General features: G+C 56.9%; 4 protein-coding genes across 4 annotated transcripts; 2 read left to right on the forward strand and 2 right to left on the reverse strand.

The window, feature by feature from the left end:
* Positions 1-898: 898 nt before the first annotated feature.
* On the forward strand, positions 899-2,550 carry MYCGRDRAFT_219780 (putative major facilitator superfamily transporter; the record flags this gene model as incomplete). The annotated part of the gene is made up of 4 exons (XM_003851308.1): positions 899-1,394; positions 1,456-1,538; positions 1,586-2,239; positions 2,299-2,550. The coding sequence occupies 4 exons, from the start codon at positions 899-901 to the stop codon at positions 2,548-2,550; spliced, it is 1,485 nt and encodes a 494-aa protein (XP_003851356.1).
* Positions 2,551-2,756: 206 nt separating this feature from the next.
* MYCGRDRAFT_72768 (uncharacterized protein) lies at positions 2,757-15,159 on the reverse strand (the record flags this gene model as incomplete). Its single annotated transcript, XM_003851920.1, has 1 exon — positions 2,757-15,159. One exon carries the CDS (start codon positions 15,157-15,159, stop codon positions 2,857-2,859), a length of 12,303 nt encoding a protein of 4,100 aa, XP_003851968.1.
* Positions 15,160-16,449: 1,290 nt separating this feature from the next.
* Positions 16,450-17,302, reverse strand: MYCGRDRAFT_43304 (uncharacterized protein; the record flags this gene model as incomplete). Its single annotated transcript, XM_003851919.1, has 2 exons — positions 16,450-16,952; positions 17,023-17,302. 2 exons carry the CDS (start codon positions 17,300-17,302, stop codon positions 16,450-16,452), a joined length of 783 nt encoding a protein of 260 aa, XP_003851967.1.
* A 677-nt stretch (positions 17,303-17,979) lies between these two features.
* Positions 17,980-19,431, forward strand: MYCGRDRAFT_12048 (uncharacterized protein; the record flags this gene model as incomplete). Its single annotated transcript, XM_003851309.1, has 2 exons — positions 17,980-18,072; positions 18,148-19,431. Coding segments are annotated over 2 exons (1,377 nt in total), but the record flags the coding sequence as incomplete, so codon positions are not given.
* Between the last annotated feature and the right edge of the window lie 577 nt (positions 19,432-20,008).

Raw genomic sequence — 20,008 nt, forward strand, 5'->3', positions numbered from 1 at the left:
GAGCGCCGCATCGACAGAAGACTTTTGGTCCGAGGTGAGGCCCGGTCCAGCGAAAAAGACGCTGGCCGGGCACGACGAGCACTCCCGAGCACCGCTACTGATCGCTGCTCCGTCTTCATCATTAAAGACCCTACACAGGCTTCGCGATGATGCAGAGCCGCCGAGGGAACAAGGCACCACACGGACATCGAATTGTATGTCGTCGGTTCGTCTTTCCTGCATGTGTCCCATCGCCACTGTCACACCGTCGCTACCGACATATAGGCCAGTGAGAAGGGCCCATGCCGCTCGAGTGGCAGCGGCGATGTCGAGTCGTTGGTGGTCGACATCTGCGCTGTTGCATAGTGGTGCTTCATGGACAGTGACCGCGGTGCGATGGCATGATTGAACATGTGTTGGGATGGCAGGGAAGCTGTTCGCGAGTCCCTGGCGTTCGTCGTCCATATTGGTCATCGGCAAACTTGCTCGCAAGTAGTGAAGCTGGTTGTCTTTCTTTCTGCCCTTTCCAGCTCGAGCTCATTGATACCATGCAGGGGGTCCATGATGAACCGGGTTGAGGGGGCCGGGGCAGGATTGACCCTTGTGCAGTCTCCGCTTTGGCGTCCAGGGACCTTGAAGGGAAGCTCATCAGAATGCCGATGCTTGGAAAAAGGGCCGCGATGTCCGGCCCCATGAAGCCCAAGAGAAATCGTCGATGTTTGCCGCGAAAGGATGTCGACAGAGTCGTCGACAGTGTTCCGGCTTTCATAACACTCTTGACCCCGAATGACAGTCGTTGACTCGCTGTACGCACACATTTGCTCAATTTCATGATCGATCAGAGGATCAGCCACTGACCAGTCTCTCGCGTCCGTGTGCTCCTGTCGTTACTTCACGCTCGTTTTTTCCATCTGAAAACATGCCAAAGCCGGAAAGGGAAGATCATAGCAGCGACCACAAGCAGGATGCAAAGAACTCCTCTCCAGCACCCTGCAGCACCGCCATCGCTGCAGTTGACGAGCATTCCGCGACCGACTTGCTCAACCCTCGCCACTGGCCCCTCTGGAAGAAATGGACAATTATTTTCTGCGTGTCATTGCTGAACTTTGTCGATGCCATTGGCAGCTCTGCGTCAGCAACGGCGGTGCCGGCGCTCCTTGCCGATTTCGGCCATGAGAATGTCGGGAGAGTTGCAGTCATTCTGGTTGTGTCGGTGTATGTCCTTGGAGTGGCCGTCGGTCCGGTCATCGTCGCTCCACTCTCGGAGAAATACGGCCGACTTTGGCTATACAACGGATGCAGCGTTCTGTTCGTGGTTTTCAACATTGGATGCGCGCGGAGCACGAGTATCGGCGCATTGATTGCGCTTCGAGCTCTTTGTGGTGTCGTCAGCGCAGTGCCACCCACGTTAGGGGGTTCGTACACTTTTGGCCGCAATTCGTGTCCCCCCTCGCTGACGCATTGTGGTGGTGGTAGCGGGCAGCATCGCGGACTTGATGGACGTAAAGGATCGCACGATGGCAATAGCAGTGTGGGCGCTCGGCGCCATCATCGGGCGAGTTTTGATCAACAAATGATGCAGGCTTTGCGTACAGCTGACGGCAAGACCTCTAGGCCAACCATAGGTCCTGTGGCAGGTGCCTTCATCGCGGAGGCCGCAGGATGGAGATGGATCTTCTGGGCTCTTGTGATCGTTGGAGGAGCGGCTGCGCTTTCAAGCCTGCTCTTCATGCGGGAAACTCACCACCCCACGATCCTACGGAAAGCGGCCAAGATTCCTCGGAACGTGTATGACACGGACCAAGCCGAATCACAGCTCCCGTCTGATGGAGAAAACATCTCAGCAGCCCTGTTGCTGCGGCCGTTGGTCTTGCTGTTCACCAACTCTTCTATCTTGGCTCTCTCTGCTTATTCTGCCCTCGCAGTCGCTTATCTCTACATATTTTTGACTACGCTTGCCGAGACGTACACGACCATATACGGATTCTCCGTCGGCGTGGCTGGCTTGGTGTACCTCAGCATGGGATTGGGCGCGATTGTTGGTCAGCTTGTGTACTCTGCATTGACCGACCGAACGGTTCGTCTCCACACTGCTCGTGGAGACTACAAACCCGAGCATCGACTTTTGTGGGCGCCGATAGGATCAATCGTCATGCCCTTGGCGTTGCTGTGGTTCGGATGGTCGGTTGAGGAGCGCGCGCACTGGATGGTTTCCGTGGTGGCCTTGTTCCCGTTGGGCTTTGGTCTAGTCATGGAGATGGTACGTTGGACCCCATCGAGCGAGGTCCGTTGCGACATTCCGTCTAATCGAACTGCTAGGTGGCACCGCTTGCGTATCTGATTGACGCGTTCCCGGATTGTGCAGCTTCCGCTGTAGCAGCAACGGTCATCTCGCGGGCAGTCTCTGGAGCGTTCATGCCTCTCATCAGCGTACCATTGTATGACGCTTTGGGACAGGGCTGGGGAAATTCGCTCTTGGCACTCGTTGCGTTTCTCCTCGTACCTGTACTACTGCTGATCTCCGGACACATCCATAGGCTGTCCCGGCACGTGTTGCATCACAGGACATGACTCTGGGATACTCATTCGCCGTGTTGCGAGGGTATGCGCGGGATCAATGATGAAGTCAGTATCTCTCGGATCAAGCCAGAGATTGAGGAATTGTTCAGATAGTACTATACGCAGTAGTCTTCAGACTTCCCCTCGCACGTGACGAAGCGAGAAAAAAAAAAACTCTCGAAATGATCTAAACATCGTCTTTTACGACCCCGAAAGTCGCCGCTCCCAGATGACACGAATCCCGGTCGAAATGCGACCTGAATACTCCTCCCTTGTACGCGCAGTCACCACGCTCCTAGCGCCTGCTTTCCATCTCGACTACCCGAGTCTTGCGACAAGCTCGTGAAGCAGAACGTCCGGCTCAGTGGCCATGATTTCAATCGTCGCCACCACGGCGTCCACAAGAAGCCGGGCAGTTTCCGAGGTGATTGCCCCAGGGAGATGTTCCAAGGAGAGTCGCACATCGCCCTGGTCATTATCCTCGACTCGGCCGACGAGGGTTACATTCGCGAGATCGGGAGAGGGAACGTGACTTGTCACCGAGCAAGGTCTACCGGCGAAGCTGATCTGCGACAACGAAGCAAAGGGGCTCAAGTAACCTCGAGCGATGTCGGCGGAATCTTCTCCAGCGTCTGTTGCGCGAGACGGCTCATCGACTGCTTGCAAGCGTCGGTAGTCCTGCCATGCAACGATCGAACCCCATCGGAATCGTCTCCTAGCGCCGGCGGATGGTTTTGGCAGTTCCGGCCAGACTCCCGAAGGTGCGAATTCGGTCGCAATCTCGTCCAGGTCCGTCTGCTCATGCGCAGCAGATTGTGCATTTTGGGTTGCGAGTGCAGACACTAAGTCCCGTAACAAGGCATGTCTGCCAGTCTGCAATCTGTTGGCAGGTTCGACTGGGTCGTTGTACAAAGGGACCTTGACCCGAACCGGGATAATATTCATCAAAGGTCCGACAATGGATTCTCCGTTTGCGACATTTCCTGGAAGAGCTCGCCGTCCATTGACAACAAGACCGAAGAGGACGTCGTCAGAGCGCCCGACGAACGCGGTGGCGACTGCCCATGCCGCAGTAAGAACGTCTTCTGCGGAGACGACAATGCCTGTGCCGACATCTGCATATGACTTCTGTGCAGGCTCGCTAATGCGGTTCCACGTAGCAAGCGAGACAGTTTTCTCAACTTTGGAGCAGGATCGAGGCTGTGTGCCGTCGAGAAGCTCGCACTCGAAATTCTGGTAGGAAGCTTGGAGATAGTTCTCGGTGAAGGGAGGAACAGCGGAAGCTCCGGCCAGCAATCGTGCCCAGTGCATGCGAACTTTTGAAGTTGAAGTGTGGGATCTGCCATATATGACTTCAGAGAACTGAGAAGCCGGCATTCTCAGTGCTGTGGTATTCACCTGGGACCTGGCCGCCAGTTCATCTTCGGCGACTTGATATAGAGCAGCGAGATCTCTCACGATCACCGGCAGGCTGAAGCCATCAAATTGGGCGTGGCTGAGGTTCAGTATCAGCAAGCTGTGTTCCTTTGCGGCCTCGCTATCCCTCGAGAGCAAGACGAAGCGCAGCTTCTGTTCCGACGACGTGTGCAGCGACGTCCTCGCCATTTCGATTAGCCTTGCGGCAGCGCTATCAAGGGCTTCACATTCGCCAAAGTGAATATTTGTGTAGATCTGCGACCGGACGGACCGGAGGACAACCTGAATGTAGCCGTGGTCATCATCGAGGCAGAAGACGGTGCGCAAGATTGAGTGGCGGGTTACAAGACCAAAGACAGCCTGTTCCAGCGCAGCAGCGTGAATGTCCCGCAGCCCGAAATCCAGCCGCAAATGATGCTGCAAGCCGCCGTCCATTTGAAGAAATTCCACCTGCATGTACGTGCACGGCAAGACATCTTCTATTTCTTGACGGTCGCACCCAACCCCGGGCATCACTTTTGCTGTGAGGAACGCCTCCAACTGCTTGCTTTGGGTTTCGCCGTGGAAGAGGAGCGAGAACGGTGCATCTGTCTCGTCACGCACCGAGCTTCTTGATATCGCTGCGATGGCGGCAAAGTCCTGCAATCGAGGATGGCGCAACAAATCAGGAACGGAGACCAGAAAACCACGAGCACGGCATTTGGAGATCAGAGATACACACGACACCGAATTTCCCCCCAGGAGCGAAAACGAATCCGCGCGCGTTATCTGGTGGAAGTCTTGTCCTAGCACCTCTGCCCACAGGCTTGCGACGACTATCTCAGTCTCGGTCTGCAGCTTTGAAGTCTCGTTGCTTTCGTCTTTACCTGGCGCATCGCTGGACACGTTAACATCTTCGGAGTCTGCTCGGTCCTTCCATCCAACGTGGATCAGGCCGTGGCCGTGCTCATAGCGGACATATTCCCCATTACTCCATAACGTTGTTGTAGGGCGCTTGTCCAGCCACTGGACATCGGACGCCACAGCTACCTCGAACGAGGGACGGTCTTGGTGGAGGTCATCCTTGTGCTCAAGCACCAGCTCACCCACAGCGCCAGCTGGTGCCAGCCTTGTTTGGTCGTGTGGGAGAACCAGCCATTTTCCCCGTCCCAGGTGCCCATAATCAGCAATGTTGATCAGCTGTCGATCCGCATCACTGATAGTGCCTAGTTGAGAAAGTCTCTGGGTATCATCGCTAGCAGAAGTGGCAAGTCGGGTGACGAGCGAGCTGAACTGATGCAAGACTCTCTCGAGGGTGCAATCGCTGATGACTCTGCTGTCGAAGGATGCTGTTACGGTGTAGTCAGGCTTTTGTCGCTCAATGGTAGCCTCCACGACCAGCGCAAACGATCTCAGCTTAAAGTCTGAGTCGGCTGTCCATGCATGAAGTTCATTTGTGCCATTTGCATTGTCGGCAGGCGTCCACGCCTGGCCAATGTGGATGTTGAAAAGGGTTTGAAACCGACAGGCGTTTGCACAAGCGCTGGATAGACCTTGGATCTTGTGCAATCCCAGCTGTTCGTGGGGTGAGATCGAGGAAATCCGATGCTGGACCTGCTGCAAATACTCTGGAACAGACAAAGATCCAGTGGCACGAATAGACAATGGCACGGTCGCAATCGTAGGACCCGGCATGCGCTCAATACCGACGAGGTCGGCATCACGACCTGAGCGTACATCTCCGAAGACGACGTCTTCGTGGCCGGTGTACCAGCTTACTGCGAGGGCCCAAGCTGCGCGGAGTATGCTCGCCCTGGTCACATGGGCTGGTACTACCGGAAAGGTACATTGGATCACCGTCGTGCGATTCTCGATGACCTCTGAAACCGATGATGGCAAAGACGGGAAGACGGGTGCGTGGAAATCGTCCAAGGTGCTGCGCCAAAATTGCTCCGAGGCAGTAGAGCCATTGCTGGCAAGATGTTTGATGAACAAACGATAGTCGGCAAGGCCGTGAGTGTGAGCTCCCTGGTAGAGGCTGCTCAGGGTGTCCACCAGAAGCTGCAGAGTGACGGCATCGTACAGGGCATGATGGATCTGCAGGATGAAACGTGCTGGTGAATCTTCACGAGCCTCCACCAAAGAGCCGGTGCACGACGCCAGCTCTTGCCTCTCAGCAGGGCCTGTTTCTTCGGCATGTTCGGACCGGAGGACGACTTGCAGAAATCCAGCACTCCAGTGGTTCAGTATGCGAGTGCGTAAGATTGGCATCATGCCAAGCAGATCCTGCCATGCCGTCCGAAACCGAGTCAAGTCATGACCTGGACCAAACTCAAGGACGTAGCGGAGCACGTATGCGCCCGTAGATTGAGCAGACACTGCCAGCATGCCCGTCTGCAATGCAGTGCATGGAAAAACATCTTCGACGGATTCAGGTGATGTACCGCACAGACCTGCGACTTCGCCGCGTAGCTGCTCCACCTCGACTTCGCTGGGAAGCAAGGAGAATGGCAGGATCTTGTCGGCCTCCGACCTGATCGGGGGGCTCGGGGCTGCACTACATTCGAGCCACTTGGAGAGATCTCCAAGCGCCGGTTTGCGATAGATATCGGTCACAGCCAGCTCAATTCCAGTCCGACGAAGACCGGCGACCAGCTCGAGCGCAGAGATGGAATCGCCGCCGATGGCAAAGAAGTTGCTTTCCATATCAATGGCATCTCCTTCCAAGTTCAACGCCTGGGCCCACGACCGATGAAGCGCCTTCTCGAGAGATGTTGTGGGCATGCGCTTGATTGCCGTGCGTCGGCGATCAAGCTCGTGATCATGAAACGCCTTGATCCATCTCTGGAGCGTGTCCTCGTCCGTTTTGCCCGACGTCGTCAGAGGAATTTCACCAATAGAGATCCACGTTTTCGGCAGCATGTACGCTGGAAGTCGGTCTTTGAGACGAATTTCCGCAGCCGGCGAAAGAGCATGCGCTGTGAGGTGAGGAGAGACTTCCCCACTGGATAGTGGGTGGCCCATGCGCACGAAGGCGACCATCTTCTGCAGGCCATCTCGTTGCATTACAACAACGGTCGAAGCTACGTCATCCAGACACTCGACTATGTTGTGTTCGACGTCGGCCAGCTCGACTCGCTGCCCTCGGATCTTGACCTGCTTGTCGCGGCGACCAAGGTAGTGCAACTGGCCTTGCTCGTCCAAACGTACCAGATCGCCTGTGCGGTAGACTTTTGCATGCTTACCCGGACGAAGACCGCGGACCCCTTCCACCAGCCACTCCGGGTCTTCTTTAAAGCTTGCCGCTGTCTGGTCCGCGTCCAAGTAGCCCCTTGCCAAGGTCGGTGATTCGATAACCAATTCGCCGACCGTCCCAATCGGCGCCAGGACACAGGAATCTTCGGGATCGCACACCCACAGAGATGTCCCTGGAATGCGGCCAAGGCAACCGGATATCAATTCGGGATGTGCCTTTGAAGCACAGGCCAGGGCACTGATCACTGATGCCTCCGTTGGGCCATACGCGTTCCAGAGACTGGGCACATGGCTCCATGCCCGGAAGTCTTGCTTCGAAGGCGCTGCGCCGCCGACTAGCAAGACTTGCAAGGTTGATAGTGCCTGCGGTGAGTAGGCACGAATGAGGCCGGGAGTGAGGCAGGCGGCGTTAGGGTGGAACTGGGCGCAGAAGGCTGGGAGCGAGTGCATCCGCTGCTCCTCGGACGGGACGAGCAGGGTACCGCCGACGAGTAGCGACGTGCTGATCTCCCATGTAAATGCATCGAAGGCGTGTGAAGTGAACTGGAGCATGCGTGTGTGCTGCCCCAGCCCAAGCATGTGCGCGATCTGCGGGAAAGAGGCAGCAGGGGCGCGATGTTCCAGTACTACGCCTTTCGGACGACCGCTAGTGCCCGAGGTGAAGAGCACCCAACATGGGGCGGCAGGCGCTACATTCGATAGCATCGCAGCAGCAGTATCATCGTCATCGCCGCCGGCATCTTCACCCTCCAAATGGTGGAACAAGTCGTCGCACAGCTCGATGAGTTGCGTGTCGAGCCTCGACGCCCAGCGGTATGCCAGACTCGCCGATACGATGGCGATGCGTCCAGCAGCAGAAGCATCTGGAAGTGACGAGAGGCACTGCTCCGTGCGGGCGAAAGGGTGTGCGGGTTCCAGCGGCACGATCGCTGCACCGGTACAAAGGACTGCCAGAAACGCCACGACTGACCATCGCGATTTCTCGACGTACCATGGCACGAATTGGCACGTTCTACCAACTCCATGGTAACGACGCAAACGGCGAGCCAGCGCAAGCGAAAGGCCGGCAAGTTGCGAGTAGGTTAGATCTCCATCCCAGGCCTGCACGGCTAGTGCGTGCGGCCGGGACTGCGCATTTTGCAGGATTCTCTCGTGTAAAAGAAGCTCTGAAGCTCCCGGCGTTGAGGAACTACTCGTCGACCACGCCCAGATCTGCTCAATTTCCTCGGACGGGAGGGTAGAAGCCCTTGCAAGAGCAGCATTGCGCGGCAAAGAAGCAAGTTGGACTAGAGCCGAGGCCAAGTGGCGTAGCAGACGGCAGACATATGCCTCACCTACGATACGTGGGTCGAACCCGGCGTGTAGTCGAACCCCCATTTGACCATCGTCCGCCTGCTCGCCGGGCGTGATCTCAATACATAAGGCGTAGTCAACCAGGCGATACCGAGGCGCTTCACGAAACAATTGTTCTACTGGAGAGTCGCTCTTAGGCCGCGGCGATGGCTGGATAGCGATGAGTGTCTTCACCGCCGCACACGCAGCAGCGCAATCATTGTCGATGCCAGCAATTCGTCGGAGGCCCAAATGCTCGTGGGCAATGCTGCTGAGCGCGGTCTTCTGGATGTCCTCCAAGAAACCCCCTACAGTCGTGCCAGCCTCTACACGCGCGCGGAAAGGAAGCGTGGTTAGCATGGGTCCAATGATGGTCTCTGCTTGCGGCAAGTCGACAGTACGACCGGAGCGTACCTCAGCGAAGACAACATCGCGAGACATGGCATGGCGACTCTGCACCAGAGCCCAAGCGGCGCGAGCGATACTAGCAAAGGTAGCATCTTCAGCGACGGGAATGGAGCAGCAGTGCTCTATGCTGGTATCCGCGACTATCCCATCAACAGCCGCAGCTTGCAGGGGAGGAAATGTCGAAGTCTGGATGCCCGCGAGATTTTCGCGCCAGTACTGCACCGCCTGATCGTCGCTCCAGTGCTTGTGGAACCAGCGAACAAAAGGGCGAAACGTATCAGAAGGAGCAGGAGCTGAAGATACGCCGTCGTAAAGGCGTCGCACCTTGTCTAGAATAAGCTCGAGCGTCCAGCCATCGGCGACGGCGTGATGCACCGTCCATACCAGCTTCCGGCAGTCTTCCTTCACTGCTCGATCTGGGTGACTGCTGGTGCTGCGAATCATGTCGAATGTACTCAGTCGTTCGCCCAGACCCATCCGTGTAGGACTGCGTTCGTCATTATGTTCTTGCCAGCACATCTCTTCGTGCACCACAACTTGCAGAAATCCAGCCGTTTGATGATGAACGATCCGCGTTCGCAGTACATCCGTGGTACGCACTACCTCCGCCCAGGCCCGCTTGATACGTGCCATGTCGAATTCGCGGGGAACGTCAAAAGTGTGCTGTAACAAGTATGCCCGGTCGGCCACGCCTTGCATGCTCAATGACAACAGTCCGATTTGCAATGGGACACACGGATATGCATCTTGCACCGTCTCGACCGGGATGCCGCATTCCGAAGCCACGTCGGCACGCAGCTGCTGAGTATCGATAGTGGTCTTTGTTGTCAGAAGGCTGAACGGTGCATATGATTCCTGGTGCATTCCGTTGACGTCGCTATGTCCTTTTACCACTCGTGTTCCTTGACGTGCTTGCGCTTCCAGGCACCGAAACCGGAGCACTGTAGCCACCGTCAGACTGAATCCTAGCCTCCGACAAGCGCTGACCACCTTCAAAGCGTCAATGGAACTGCCGCCAAGCTGCACGAAGTCGTCGTCGAGCCCAATTTGGCGGCTCGCGACACGCGCGCCCAACGCCTCTTTCCAGGCCTGCGCCAGCACTCGTTCTTCCCATGTGGTTGCAGAGCGCTGTTCGGCGACGGAGGCTTGCATCGTATCTCGCCACTGCGTCTCGATCAATTCCCGCGCCGTTTTCCGCAGCTGACTTCGGTTCGTCTTGCCCGACAACGAGCACGGCATGACCGGTATACAGATGACATACGAGGGTACCATGTGTCGGGGTAGTGTGTTCTCAAGCTGCGGGATGAGGGCATGCGAAGCGCACAGGACGGGAATATCGACGTCGCCGTTCTCCCGCAGAAAGACGACCAGCAGCTGCTGGGCTTGTTCGCCCACCTCGACCACTTCTGCGACCGCTTCAGGCGTTCCATCCAAGCGCATCGCGTGATGTTCAATGTCACCCAACTCTACGCGCTGCCCTCGGATCTTGACTTGACTGTCTTTGCGCCCGCAATACGACAACGTCCCATCAGGCTTTACGCGAACGAGGTCACCAGTGCGATACATACGCATCGGCTTTCCAATTGTTCCTCGCTGTGGCCCTCGTGCAAGCCAGGGTAGATCCTGGATAAAAGCGGCTGCCGTCTTCTCGGGGTCTCGCAGATATCCACTTCCTACTGTTGCGCCTCCAACGACAAGTTCGCCCACTCCTCCTACGGGCGATAGTTGGCCGGGCATTTCGGGGTTGACAACCCAATTCTCTACACCAGACAAGGAGCCAATGCACTCTGGATCACTGTCGCCCGGTCGGATGCGACGTACTGCACACATGTTGGAACATTCAGCCGGTCCATATGCGTTGAACAAGCGCGGAACGTCTTGCCAGCGGTCCAGATCATTCTGCACCAGCGCTTCGCCCGTGAGGATGAGGGTGTCGAGACAAGACACTTCCTTGGGCTCAACCTGACGGGCAATCGACGGCGTCAAGATGGCGGTATTGACGTGCATTTTCTGAAGAGCGAGAGGAAGGTCGGTCGTTGACTGCTGTGAATCGGGGGCTGGTATGCAGATGCAGCCTCCGTGCATCAGCGTACCAATGATCTCCAGAACGCAGGCGTCGAAAGCAAGCGACGAGAACTGAAGCATGCGGCTATGTCGTCCCAGCTCAAATGTCTCGCCGAGCTTGCGGAAGCTCGTGTGCGCAGCAGAGTGCGAGATAACCACGCCTTTGGGGGTGCCCGTGGAACCAGATGTGAATATAACCCATGCCGCAGAATCTGGCTCGACGGCTTCCGGAATGGCAACATCTGTTATCTCCACCTCGGAATCTGGCTGCAAAATTATTTGTGCTGTCTTGCCGAACGACACATCTCGGCTGTTCATCGATGGAGACGTAACGTACACTGGGTATTCGAGTTTGAGAAGTAATTGCTGGACTCGTGCATCCGGCAAGTCCGGAGAAATGGGCGCAAAGCTTGCGCCTGTGCGAAGCACTGCAATCATTGACACTACGACTGAGCTGGAAGGAGGCAGGAACAGCGGTATTTGATGTCCTGGCCCCACGCCTAACACAATGAGTCGCTGCGCCAGGCGGCCAGATTCCGTCCACAGCTGGGTGTAGTTGAGAACACGGTCGTGTGCTTGTACTGCTGGCGCCATGGGTCGCGTGTGCTCCTGCATGGCGATGTCACGGTGTGGAAGTGCTTCTGTCACGGGTCGCAGTGGCTCATCCTGCAGGGCCAATATCTCCTTGATGTCGGTCATGGTCAAGATTTCTATGCTGCCCACTGTGGCATCCGGCGAAGCAGCATCCAATTGCCAGGTTACGTGAGCGAGCTGGGAGACACATCGCTTCACGATACGGTTCTCGATTACACGAGAATCATAATAGGCGACGCAGCGGATCTCTCCCTGAGGTTTGAGAAAGACTTCCAGCGTGAGCGCGGAAACGTCGTACCGGAAATTGCCAGCCCCCGTCACCCACTCACCCACCTCTCCCATCTCGTGGCCACCGTACTCTTCGGGCTGCACCACCAGAAAGGTCTGGATCGCGCGGATCTTTCTCGTTTCCGAGCTGTAGCCAGAAATCTGCTCAATACCAGTCTGTTCGAAGGGGATGCGTCCTATGGCAGCATCTTGCACTGCTTGTAGAAATTCAGACACTGGTTGATCGAGACGAAATCGCACTCGCTGAGGAGCGGTGGCGATGGTGGGCCCCATGATTTGAGAAATACCGACAACAGGCGCACTCCGGCCCGACGTGGTAACGCCAAAGAGTACATCCTGAGAGCCAGAGTAATGGCCTGCGACAAGGGCCCAGGCGGCGGCAAGGCGGTTGGCTCTCGTGATCCCAGAAGCACTGCGTTCGAGCATGGACCATTGGTATTCCGAGCAAGAATCCTCACGCACTTTACTGATCGATGTGGGCACTGGCGGGAAGAGTGTGGTGGAATCCGAGTCATGCATGACCTCTTCCCAGTATGATCGCCTGGATGGCTCATCTCTGCCGTACTTGCACCATTTGACGAATGGCGCGAATGTGGATGGGATCAACTGTTCCCCACGGAAAGCTTGCAACAAACGTTCCCAAAGTAGAGGCATGGACCAGGCATCGTAGAGAGCATGATGCATGGTGCACACAAAGTATCGAGGCGTGTCTGGATCCGCATGAACAACGGCACATCGCATGAGCGGCTGATCCGTGCTCAATGCCGTCTCGCGATCTCTTTGCAAGAAGGATTCTAGATCTGCAGACGACAAGTGCGTCCAGTGTATGGGCTCGCCAGACACCACGTTCATCAGACCGTATTTTGGATGCTGGGTGATTCTGGTCGTCAAAATTGCAGTGTGTCGAACCACTTCCTCCCACGCTTCTATGAACCGGGTCAAGTTCACCTCATTCTGCAGCCGGAGTACCCTCTGGATCGTGTAGGCTCCGACATATTGAGCAGATAGCGACAGAAGGACCTCTTGTAGAGGCGTACATGGGTAGGCGTCCCGTACAGAGGTGTGCTCTTGAAGTCCACAGGAAATTGCAAGGTCATGGCGCAGCTCTGGGACGTCGATGTCCTGTGCTGGTAACAGGGAGAAGGGCTCGATTGGGGCTCCTTCCTCGGCGTTCGAGGCAATCGTCGATGCTGCTGCGAGATCCTCCAAGGTAGCGGACTGGAAAACTTGTTCCATCGTCAGCTGCAGCCCCAGCCTCAGCCGTGCGTCTCGAACGAGCGCGACCGCTTTGACCGAATCACCTCCCAACTTCAAAAAGTTGTCGTCGAGTCCGATTCTATCCATGGGGATTTGCAAAATCCGAGCCCATATTGCTGCCAGGCTTCGCGACTCTGGTGTTGTTGGTAGTCGTATGCCCGTACTGCGGGAGATGACTTGATCCCGAAGTGTGGGCAAAGAATCTTTCGCCAACGCACGAATCCGTCTCCGGTCAGCCTTGTCGGATGTCGTGGATGGAATCGCAGCGATGCGGAGAAAGATGGTGGGCACAGCGTATGCGGGTACCTGTTCTGCCAATTGTGCTTGGATTGCAGCCGCTTCAGCTGGCGACATGACTGTCAGAACTGGGCCATCCGGAACTTTCCCATAATATTTGGAGTGAAAGCAAAGCACCGCGACCAATATGGTAGAGCTCATGTCGGCAACATCCACGACAATGGCCTCCGCTCCAGTGGGCAGACAGTCACGCAGATGCGATTCCACATCTCCGAGGCCCAGCCTTTGGCCTCTGATCTTGACTTGAAGATCATCGGCCTTGCGGCCCACATACAGCAAGTTGCCGAATGGATCATACCTCACCAAGTCACCGGTCTTGTAGATTCTGCCTCGCCGCCCTGGAAAGTTGTCCTTGCAGCCCGCGGTCAACCACACTGGATCGGCGAGAAAAGCCGCCTGTGTGCTGAGATTGTCGCCCCAGTACCCACGTCCTACACTCCATCCCTCGACGACCAGCTCGCCCACTGCTCCCATGGGCATGATCCTCTCATGATCTTCGGGGTCCACAACCCAGAGCGGCACACCACGAAGACGTCCTATTGCAGGCGCGGTCTCGTTCTCCCCGATGCGGTGCAGAGCGCAGCATACCGAGCATTCCGTCGGCCCAAAGCCATTGAAGAGATTCGGAACCGATCTCCACCGCTTCACATCTGCTGGCAGAACAGCCTCCCCTCCAAGCACAAGTGTTCTCAAGCAAGACACATCGTCGGGCGTGAACAATCGCGCGACCGTCGGCGTCAAGGCCGCATGATTGACCTGCTTGGCCACAATGTATTCGGGTAGATTCGTCTTTCGATCCGCCTCGGACGGCACTAGCACAGCGCCTCCTAGGATCAAAGTGCCCCAAATCTCCGCAACAGAGATATCGAAAGTCGGGGTGGCGAACTGTAAAATCCGAGTATGTTCGCCAGCACCTAGCTGCGCTCCATTGGCTTGTAGCGATATTATGATGCTGCGGTGCTCGATCACAACTCCCTTCGGTTCGCCCGTGCTACCGGAGGTGAAGAGAACATATGCGGCTGCGCTAGAATCCACTGATGGCAGGGTCACAGATCGCACCTCGAACTGTACCAGCTCCAGGCAGTCTGGCAATCGCAAGATGGTGATGCCGGGCGGAGCTTCTTCAGTCTCCGCCGGGGTGTAAACGAAGTCTTTGCATGTCAGCACAATGCGGCTTTGTGTAAGCTGCATGACGCGGTTGCGTCGCGCAATTGGCCAGTCGGGATCGAATGGGACGAAGGCACAGCCAGCTTTCATTACCGCCAGCATGCCAACAATCAGCCACATGGAGCGGCGCAGATAGAGTGCGATGGAGGATCCGTGCTGCGCGCCGGACGCTAGGATGAGGTCCGCCAAACGCGTTGAAAGTTGGTCAAGTCTCTCGTACGAGAGGACGCCATCCCAGGCGTCAATCGCAGTGGCCGTTGGCCTCAGGTGTGCTTGCGTGCTGAAGAGCTCGTGGAGAGTGGTTTGCGGCGGCTTTGCAACGCTTTGGTTCATGGTCCAAATTTCCAGCAGGTCCTGTGGGGATGGAGCTCGTATCACATCCACGACTCGGCAATCTTTGCTGACTTCGCCCAGTTGACGTGTGAGATGGACTAGGAGGCCCAGGTATCGCCGCACCCAGACACCCGTGTGAAGCACGCCATCCTGATCATCACGGTAGCAAACCTGATAGCTGATACCGGAAGGCGTCGCGCAAAACAACACCGTCAAAGTATTATCAGCCATTTGACCTCCAGCACGCCATCCGTCATCCGTCGCCGTCTCAACCCGCAGATCGAGGCACAGATGGAATGGACGCCCGGAAGAAGGAGGAATTGCAGGTGCTGCCGCACCTGCACCATCTCCCACAGCTGCTCGGACGCCACATTCCGACAAGAGATGCCGTGCCCTGTTCATAAACTCCTCTGCGGTCTCGGACAATTCGACCCGGATTTCAAAGGGAATGGCCTTGCCTTCACGTGAGCGGGACGGCACCACGAAGAACTCCACATCCGCAGTGCCCGCGTAAGAACGAATCAGCATGGCGCAGCTCGACGCAGCCAAAACCGCCAGGTCAGTCGTCGTCCAAGCCGCGGTTTCGAAGTGCACATCTCCCCGCTGGACGTGTCCCTGGTGTTCGCCGTGCTCCATATCTGGCGTATCGTTTGTGCCGTCATTGCGGTGGGCCGGTCCAGATTGAATCGTCTTGTCGTATGTCATGTTTTCGTTGGTCTACCCGTACAGACCGTGACTCTTGACGTAGCAGTGTGGCACGCTGCTGCATGAAAATATGTCTTCTGCGCCGATACAGCCCCCCCCGTTGACCACAGTGTCCTTGGTTTACGGTTCCGGACGTATCTCGTCATACCCTCCCGTGATAACTGCGTTATAGGCAAGGGGGCCTGGCAGATGTGGAAGACATTGTAAGCGTCAATTCCAGTCTGCCGATCATGTAAACGAGTCCCATCCGCAGGAGTCAGGGGCCTCATGCGAACGGCTTTCTTTCAATGCCGGACTGGGGTCAAAGGCCTGTGCGCAAAGACAAGGACCGGCCGCAGCTCACCGTCGTCGCAAGGGGATACGATATACCGGGGGGATTCCATTGGTTCACTTCTTTGCGATTAGACCATGCACATTGGACAAGGTATGCAGTCGAATGGTGGTATCATTCGGATGCGTGTACCGGGTTGTGCAGAACTCAAAGCTTGGCGCGAAATAGTTCTACTCTATCGGTGCCTTATTTGATTTCATTCCTTACGATCAGATTCCAGGATCTATCCAAACGGACGGCACTTGGCTTCGTTCGTCCGCTGCCGCCGCGGACCTGGGTGAATGCCGACCCGTTGCATAGAGGTGCAGCTGATCAAGCGAATCACAGCCAGGCGTCGAATGGATGCGTAGCTCATTTCCGCTGGACGGTTCCGAGAAGTGGTATTTGTTCCCTATATGTTACAGGGAACAAATGCCCTCGGTAAAGCGTGTACAAGCAATTTTCATCTGCTCGGATAATGCTTGTGCCTAGAGCGTGGGAAACAGTCAGTCAAAGGCGCTGGCGGGGAACAAGAACAAATGACCGCTTTCATCTCTTACATGTTCGAGATGGAATATCGAGAAGTGTGTTCCGGAGATCTGGATCGCAGACATGGTAAGATATTGCTGGTACTGTTCCCAGCCGAGAAGCTGACTCTGCGCTGCGGTCACAGAGCGAGGTTCGTCCTTGGCGCAAAGCAGTACTGTTGGAATTGGACCGCTTGTCATCAGACCATTGCCGGTGGTGGTGTTCCACGCCGGGAATTGCCAGCTTCGGCCGAGTTCTTCAGCTCGACGCATTGACGACGCCGCCAGCTTCCGCGAGTCGTGCGTGGCGAGGACTTGTGGGGGTGTTCCCGGCTTCGTATCGGAGAGACGAGGAGGAGTGACGGAGCTCGTCGGACAGACCGTATCGATGAGAACGATGCCGGCGACCGCGAAGCCTGTCGTTGGATCGGCGATTATCAGGCTGGAGATCTCCAGGCTCAGCAGACCGCCGAATGACCACCCTGTCCGATGAGAAAGTCAGAAATTGACTCATAAAGGCTTGTAATGGCATCGCTGTTGGACCAAACTCACCCCCTAGGAGGACAGGACCGGGTTTGACAGCTGTCTTCATGCAGTCGTAGTAGAGCCGTGCCATTTGGTGGATGCCCCCTTCCCAGCCATTTCCGCAAGCCGCCCGAGGGTCCTGGAAACCAAAAACATCTCTCTCGAGCGGATCGAGGAGGTAATAATTGAAAATGGTGCCGCTTCCGTCGTGGGAAAGCAACAGGGGTGGATTGCGACGCAGCGCACTGCGGGGAGCGGCTTGGATCAGGACGAGAACTCGGTCCGCTTCGCTGTCGCCCAGAGACATGGTGTGAGAATACGACAATGTGCTGATGGGATGAGGTACTCCGTAAAGGCAACTTCCACGAGCGGCATCTGCCACTTATCGTGCAACCAGGTGAGTCGTGAGTCGTGACCGACTGGCCGCACGTGTAGGTACCCACTTAAACCATGTCACTTTCAAGGTACCCACGGTGTACGGCTCTTGAGCATGCCAAAAGGCTTGCAAGTGCTGAAAGGTCGTCCGGACGGCCCCTCCAAACCTGGTAACTCCCTTGTTTTCACGACGCACGGGCAAGACCAACCCCATGGCAGCACCCTTGCAATAGCGGCTGAGAGCGGTTAATCTCCACCGGCGCTGCTACTTGACTGTAGTCACCATCGGCGCTGCCTACTTGACCTCGTATTACAGCCAGGTCAATGCTGACTGCCAGGCTCGAGTCGAACCACTGGGATGTAAATCCTCGTTCGACAATCACCCATGAGGCCGGCAGCCATTAAGCCGGCAGCAGAGGCAGCGCAGGGAGCAGACAGAAATCCAGAGGTGGATGAAATGGGACAGAGCTACCTCCCCTAGCTCGAGGCGAAAGTCGAGCAATTCTCTGCTCACATCATCGAACGAGAAGCATGACGACGTACCAATGTTGCTGCGGACTTTCAGCGGAAGAGAAATATGGAGGGCGCGACGTTGGCTTCTCCTACCCCGAGCGGAAATGGCCGAACCGAACGATTGATGAAGCACCGGTTCTGTTGTCGTGCGATCTGCGCGATGGCAACCAATCGCTCGGCAGTCCCATGGTACGTGAGATGGCAAAGAATCCCCCGAGCCGTGAGGCATTGCAGCAGCTCACTAATGACGGCCCATGACACCAGACGTTTGATCAGAAGATGGAAATGTTCCTCCTCCTCGTGGCGCTGGGGTTCAAGGAAATCGAAGTCGGCTTCCCCTGCGCCAACACGACCGAATTCGACTTTGTGCGGTATTTGGTCGACACGCCTGGTCTGATTCCCGACGACGTCTGGATCCAGGTCCTTTCGCCGTGTCGCGAAGACGCCATTCGGACGACGATCGACAGCGTCCGCGGCGCCCGGCAGGTCCTGATCTTCACCTATCTGCCCAGTAGTGACCTCGCCCGGCAGACCGTCCTCGGCCTGACCGAAGCGCAATGGATCGATCAGGCCGTGCGAGGCGCCCGCTGGATTCGCTCCCTCACCGAAGACGACGTCGAAGGCAAGGGCAAGAGCAAGACGCGCTGGCGGTTCGGCTTTGGCTTCGAGGATTTTGCTAGCGCGCGGGCCGAGGCGGTCATTGCCTGTGCCGATGCCATTTCGGCAGCGTGGCAGCCGAGCCGTGAAGAGTGGATCTACCTGGGCGTGGCGTCGAGCGTGGAGGTGTCGCAGCCGAATGTGTTTGCGGACCAAGTCGAGCACTTCTCCAACTCCATCGCACGCCGCGACTGCATCCGTCTCGCGGTCCACGCACACAATGACCGCGGCACAGCGGTGGCGAGCGCGGAGCTGGCGTGTCTAGCAGGCGCCCAGCGTGTCGAGGGCTGTCTGTTTGGCAACGGCGAGCGTGCCGGCAACTTGGACCTGGTCACGTTCGCGCTGAACCTCCTGGCGCGCGGAATCGATCCGACGCTGGATTTGCGCCGTCTCGACGACGTGCGAGGCCACTGCGAACGCCTGACCGGCATCCCCGTACATCTGCGAGCGCCGTACGCGGGCGACTACTCTTTCCGCGCCTTCAGTGGTGGTCATCAGGACGCCATCAGCAAAGGCATGCATCGCCGCGCTGCCGGCGCTTCGTCCGTCAACGGTGGCAGCAGCCCCGTCTGGCCGCAGTGGCGCATCCCATACCTGCCAATCGACCCAGCCGACGTAGGCCGCTCCATCTACTCGGTCATGGGCATCACAAGCCAGAGCGGAAAGGCGGGAGTGGCCATGGCAGTCCGCACCGGTCTCGAGCTCGACGTCCCCGTCGAACTCGCGCGGGCATTCAGCCGAAGCGTGAAGCAGCGCTCGCTCGACGTGGCAGCAGAACTGTCGGTCGAGGAGACATGTGCCTGCTTCCTCTCCACGTTTCGTGTCAGGGAAGCCGTCAAGCTGGCCGCCGAGCAGTTTAATGAACACACAGACAACGCAACAACGGTAGCGGTCACAGCGGCGTATGACGCTCGCACTCACGGCACCTTCGTGTCGTCGCACCCGGTATACAACACTTCTGGCGTGTGGACCCGATGGTCGGATTATCTCTCCACGTCCACGTCCAAAACGGCGGAGCCGCTAGTTGCCTCGTACATTCGGCTCCAGGTTGAACTGCATCTGGACGTGTGGGGTGTTGGCATTGGGCAGGATGAAGAGCACGCGCGGATGTGTGCTGCCTATTCTGCGGTCCTCGCCCGGGATGGGCCGTTAAAATGACACGTAGGTATAGCTCGGATAGCATTGTTAGAAGCAAAGGTCAGGATGGAGCGAGTAGTGTGCGGCCAGTGTTTATTCAATCGTTCCGCCGAGATATTCCAAGCAGCAAATTTACAACCGTTGTAGGCAGTAGTCTCGACTCGAATTGTGATCCATGGTATGTTCTCTCTACACATGCGGCCATGATCCAGTTCTCTCCGGACTGATTTGACTTTGCGCCTCTACTGGCCGTGACGGTGGCGAGACTTGCGTATACAGACAGCGGCAAGTATGTCACCGACTTTGCCGAGCTCACCGTGGGCGCCATGCC

The sequence above is a fragment of the Zymoseptoria tritici genome, chromosome 6 (assembly GCF_000219625.1).
Source record: "Zymoseptoria tritici IPO323 chromosome 6, whole genome shotgun sequence".
NCBI classification, from domain to species: Eukaryota; Fungi; Ascomycota; class Dothideomycetes; order Mycosphaerellales; family Mycosphaerellaceae; genus Zymoseptoria; species Zymoseptoria tritici.